The sequence below is a fragment of the Trachymyrmex septentrionalis genome, unplaced genomic scaffold (assembly GCF_001594115.1).
Source record: "Trachymyrmex septentrionalis isolate Tsep2-gDNA-1 unplaced genomic scaffold, Tsep1.0 scaffold37, whole genome shotgun sequence".
NCBI lineage: Eukaryota > Metazoa > Arthropoda > Insecta > Hymenoptera > Formicidae > Trachymyrmex > Trachymyrmex septentrionalis.
Genome location: NW_017305536.1, coordinates 155,878 through 161,823, shown reverse-complemented (window position 1 = coordinate 161,823; position 5,946 = coordinate 155,878). Strand labels below are relative to the sequence as shown.

The 5,946-nt window shown below is 38.9% G+C and overlaps 1 protein-coding gene across 10 annotated transcripts in view; it reads left to right on the top strand.

Moving 5' to 3' along the window:
- Positions 1–5,946, top strand: part of LOC108750655 (tyrosine-protein phosphatase Lar-like) — a 369,675-nt gene that overhangs the window by 278,471 nt on the left and 85,258 nt on the right. For all 10 annotated transcript variants that reach the window (XM_018490284.1, XM_018490283.1, XM_018490281.1 and 7 more), the window contains one exon: positions 1,343–1,565. In XM_018490284.1, coding sequence (XP_018345786.1) covers positions 1,343–1,565 — 223 coding nt within the window. The remainder of the gene's footprint in view (positions 1–1,342; positions 1,566–5,946) is intronic.

Genomic DNA, 5,946 nt, shown 5'->3' with positions numbered 1-5,946 from the left:
TGGACAGAAATTGAAGCAAGCATTAAAATTTAAAGGTACACGAAACAGAGAATGAATCCTATCACGTTATGTTGACTCCATGTTTGTAATATTTAATTCCAAACTTTAAACCCCCTTTGCTGCTATTAGGACGACCAGTGGCAAACTCGGTTAATTTTAACTCGATTAATTCAATTTTCCATGCATCGCGTAATGTGTCCCGTGTTTACTTGTTCGCGTCATTAAGCCTTAATTAAAGCTCAATTAATTCCAACCTTCGACGTAAACTTAGCTTTCGATACCGCGACATTCAATTTGTCCGGCAATATTGAATCGGGAACGAGCATTTCTGCATACGATAGCCACATTCAGGACATCGTCTGCAGTACCATGTTTGAAACGCATCTGAATCGTTATACTACGTGCACACGTTCATGTGCTTTTCGAGTAATGCGTATCGACCTTACTCGAAGGATGCAAATATTTACACGTCGCTGGGTCCGGGTGTCCAATTATCTCAGCTCGAGGCGTTTTATCTCGCACGCTAACTTTGCAACGATATGCAAAGCGACTCTATTAATTCCTTCGTACGAGAAGGAAGGAACGCTCGCTCCGAGCGCACGCTCGAAAGTTGTATCTGATGTGGCGTCGTATATCGCCACTCGCTAGTCTGAATTTAGATCTCGCGCACGCTTTGTAATTTATTCTATTACATGTGCCATTGGAAACCGCGACAGCGATATCAACTTACGAGTCGCTGTCTCGTGCACGTGCGTTACGTCTGTCAAAAGACAGCGGTTGGTACGCGCAGCGATAAATTATGCTTTCGAAGCGAACGATCCCCATCTTTCCGACTTGTCCGATGCGCAAAGACCAAAAAAAAAAAAACTGAATTATTTGATTCACGTTTCGCGATTCCCAGTACCCTGATTAATTCCCCTGATATATAAAAGCGTTTGTTTCTTTAGAAAAACTTATTATCCTCTCACACGATAACGTACGCTGGGATGAACATTTTACTTGTACTTATTATTTTGCTGTAGACTTCCAGATGTATAGATTGAGAGAAATTTTCATTTATTCATGTCTTGATTGTATGCAAGAAAATTTGCTTTCTTGATAAGTCTCACACACACTAGTTCAACACGTTCAACATTTTCAAGTTAGGAACGTGATTGAAAGCCTTGATTATAATTGGCTAATTACCGGGACGTCAAACAAACCACCAATTATATGTCCCGGTGTAACAGTAATCCTAATAAATAATCCTGAGCAAGTGCACAAAGGGTTACCAGGTGAAATCATTCGTGATTCTCACGAGTCGATCTTGTCTCCCGACTCCCATCTCGTTTTTCCTTTGCAGATGACGCTACAAGTATCGTGGGTACGGCACAGAGACGTCCATTTGCTCACAATTGGCCGTTACACGTACACGAACGACCAGCGATTTCGAGCGATCCACAACGCTCACTCGGACGACTGGACGCTTCAAATAAAGTATCCACAGCATCGGGACAGCGGTATTTACGAGTGCCAGGTCTCCACGACGCCCCACATGAGTCATCTAGTCCATTTAAATGTAATCGGTAAGTTTATTTGAATAATTTTACATAGAATGGCCGGATGGAACGGTGTGTAAAGGGGTAAAAATTGCTGTGAAGGTAAAAATTCATTTCTAAATATTACCGCCGATGGATTGTAAGACGTCACGATTGCGTGCCATGGAATTAGCACTTTAGCTTCCTCCCGTATACGATATCCCGCGGTTAGGTTTCTATCAAATATTAGTATGCGGGGAGCATGCGGGAATCCTGCCTAATTACGACGGTGTACGCAACAATTAGTTAATTCTAATCTGAATCTGCCCTAGTTACGTAGCAACTGCACGAAATTTAAGCCAAGCTTAAATTCTGGCAGAGCGCCAATTGAACACCTGGGATTGGTTGATACCGATGTTGAGCTAAGCTCTGCCCTCTTCTTCCATAGGGCTTCCCAGAGATAGGGCTTTCCATTACCGCAAAATTATCCGCGCTGGCTTAAATTTGATAACGACATCCTTCAACTTTTTCGCTTTCCTTTATCGCCGTTACCATTCGTCGCGCCGCGCCGCGCCGAGTGATAAATTCGAAGAGATACGCGCTAACGTGTCGAACAGTTCGCCTCTCGAGTTTTCATAAGTAATTACTCGCCGATAATCGAACGCACGTACGTCGTAGCGCAGAACGCAAGCGATTCGCATACATCATTCGCGCGATGCGATATATATCCGATTTAATCATGCGCCGGTATACCCCAAGTACTGGCGCGAAAAGAAGTTTGCCGACCGGATCGTTTGAAGAGCAAACTTTTATACCAGGCCATATCGCACGTACGGCTTGCTACGAAAAACTTTTCGCGATCGCTTAAACGTCAGACCGGAAATTTATCTACCATGGTACGCGGCGAATTGATTTAAATCGTCCCGGGGGCGGCGGCGCGTCTTCGCGCGCGTCCCACCACATTTTTTCCGTCGCGATGCGCCGTCATCGTCTTGATCGTCATCATAATCGAGGTCACGAATTTCCTCTTTGAGAGAGAGAGAGAGAGAGAGAGAGAGAGAGAGAGAGAGAGAGAGAGAGAATTGCCTCTTTAAATTTCGCTTACATTAAGACGAAGGTGAACGAAGGAACCGGGACGGTCATATTTTTCTATCTCCTTCCCTCTTTCTTTCTCCGATGCGCCTGTTATATTCCCCTCGGAGGTGATCTCGGAGGAGAAATACACGGGACGGAACCCGCTGGCGCGGAGAAGAGGTGGGTAAGAGAACGGATCGTTTATCATTTCTAGCCCTGACCCTTAACGTAACGGTTGAACAAATGATTCTAAAGAATAACGACTATACACACCTGCTTGCCTTGGGAAGGATCGCCTCCTCCAGAGAGCATTGTACTTCTCTTCCATAATAACGTTTACTCATCATTCGAGGAGTGAGATACGTAAGTTCGAAAGCACACATTTACAACAGATATAATAAATCCGCACTTACGTTGATAAAATCCTGCTTCGCGTAATTGCGAAATCGTTCTATTAACCGAATATCGTCGATAAATAACATTGCGAGACTGGCTTACATTCTTGTCAGAATTTCTCCTGTTGTAGTTAACACCATCATCCGATTCTATTATTTTGCACGATCTTTCTATATAGAATTAACACAGAAGTATAGATGATCACAAAAATACTTTCTTACATCGAATCGATAACTATCGGTTTCAAGAAACGATAACCAATAAATTTCACGACTTACCTCATATAATCGGATCAATGAGCTTATATGTGACAATCGAAAAGCAATTTAAACCACTTATACGTTTACAAAGTTATTAAGTATCCTTGTATTTTTTTTTTACAATTAGTTAAAAAAAAATATATAAAAGTGCTATAAATTTTTACGGTGAAATAATAAAAACTTTTTCAAGCTAAATTATAATAAAACGTTATTAAGTGGTCTTCGTTCGATTCTTCGTTATTATTCCTATAAATAAATTAGCACTACGTATATATATTATCCGCTACAATTATGGGAAAAATGTATTTTCTTTGTAAGGCGCCAAAGTTTTTGTATTTTATATTTTATCGTTACGCATCAAGCTAATATTATTCTTTTATACGAAGCAGTTTTATATAAAATTTATTGCGAAAATTTCTCTCTAAAGTTAGATAAAGATTATCGTTCCTTAATCATTACTGTAGTTGTTTATATTAATTAATATTAATTCTAAGAATATTATTATTATAACAGTATAGCAATTTCATGATAAATATCTCGAACAAATATCGATGATATTTGTTCGAGAGAGCGTAGGAAAATCGGTAAGCTGATTACGGAGCCGAGAACCTGTGGGTATCGCCATTTAAATGAATACCGAACTTTCGGCGGCACCAAACCATCCGCAAATATTTCCGTTTCCTGGGGACATCCTTGGCTTAAGCTGTGCTGGTATTTACATTCACTTACCGTATCAAGGCTTTCACGCGATGTCTTTTGCGGTGATTGTATTTGTTCTCGCTTGTTCTCCAGGCACAACTGATATTCGCTATTAACATTTTTCAAAGAACGCCGTGAAGGACTGACTAATTGGTAGTTTTTAACGCATTGTATTTGAAAAATATGCGTTTTCATCATGCCTTGAATACGCGAAGCGTGATGGAGAATGCAAAACAGCGTTACCTTGCTTTCCATCCGAGTTATACAGTCGCGTGTCTGTGTGTTGAAATACACGACGGTGATGTAACGGGGTTTATTTTTCTAAGTCAAAGCACAATAGATTCCGCGGTGCGATTTACGAGTTCACCGTTTACATTCTTCAAGATTTCGTTTAACCATTGTAAATAAAATTGCTCGACGACTGCAGGTATTTTTCTCGTTAAAGCACCGCGCGGCGGGGTGTCAGCCTCTCTTTCTCTCTCCCCCTCCCCCCCCCACTCTTTCTTTCCTCCTCTTCCTCTCCTTTTTTTTCGTCAGTTTTTCGTTGAAAAATTGTTTTCCAAGCTCGCGCTGCGAACGTCTTTATCATCGCGTCTACTCATGTATGTTATTCGTCTTCAAATTGCTTTTTGTTCACACCTATCGAACTAAAGTTTCTGATAACGCCTTTAATTTTTCTCATTACCATAACATATTTTTTCATTTTAAACTGTGCATTCTTTTCTTGACCTTCCTTCCCTATTTTTTTTTTTATATCAATAAATAACTGTAGAATAAAAACGTAATATTTGTTACATAAAGTGCGACACGGGAATTGATACATGCAATATCCAATTTTTTAATAACGCTATTTTTCTTCAGAATACGTTATCGTATTCATTTTAGATAACTACTACGTATCTAATATGCATATCTTCTAATCATGAAGAGGCTAACGACTTGGCACTACTGGCCTTTATTAACGCGTTAAGCTTTACGTTCCTCCAGGTAGACGTCGCACTGGTTAGTATCGCCTCGTATCTCAACCGCCTGCCCTCTCCGGCTATAACTGCTTTCTCTCCGGTAATGCGGCTCGCAAATTTGCAATATCCATGCTTTCTTGTTATCCCTACTATCCCTATTCTGGCCGTTTTCTCCTTCGTCACTCCATTTCTGTCTTTACGAGCGCGTAAAAGCTCATAATGATACCGTCGTGAACCGGCCATGAACCACTTTTGCACAGATTGGAATATTTCAGCACGAGGCACGCGACTATTCGCAGCAATTAATAATGAACAGCTGCTGCTACTGAGATCATTATAGAACGATCAAAGCTGCCATTTAGGCATGATAACAAAGTCGATACAAGACAATAGGATCCTATATGGCCTAGTATGCCTATACACGGACAGAAAATTGTCTCTTAAAATTTATCCTAAAAATACGGTAGTTGTGGTACAATATGATATTTTACAGATTTTTATGTATCTCAATAAAATTAATCAAATTTATTATACAGGATATTAATCAGGATATTACAATTAACAAGATATTAAGTACTAAAAATTGCTAAATATTGATCTTGAATAATTTTTTACTCAAATACTATCAACTTTATAGAAAAGCTGCAAGAGACAAAAATCATTAATTTTCTTCTCATAAACTTCTGAGAATTTTTTCAGAATTTTTTAATACGGTATTTTCTCAAGTTGTAAAAAATAAGAAAATGCAGTACTAAAAAGTTGATAAAAAATTCCGAAAAAATTCTTAGAGTTCTATGAGAAGAAAATTAATGATTTTTGTCTCTTACAGTCTCTAAGAAAAAAATTCTCTCCGTGTAATATGCCTAATATATCATAATATATCGGTATTTAGAAAATAGTTCTTTGTGTATTCTTTGTATAAACATATCAATATATTAATAAACATATTGTCTTATAAAAACAATATTGGATCACTTTATTTTTCATTTTTTAACAAAAAAAAAGAGAGAAACATATTCTTAGATCATATTAGGTACA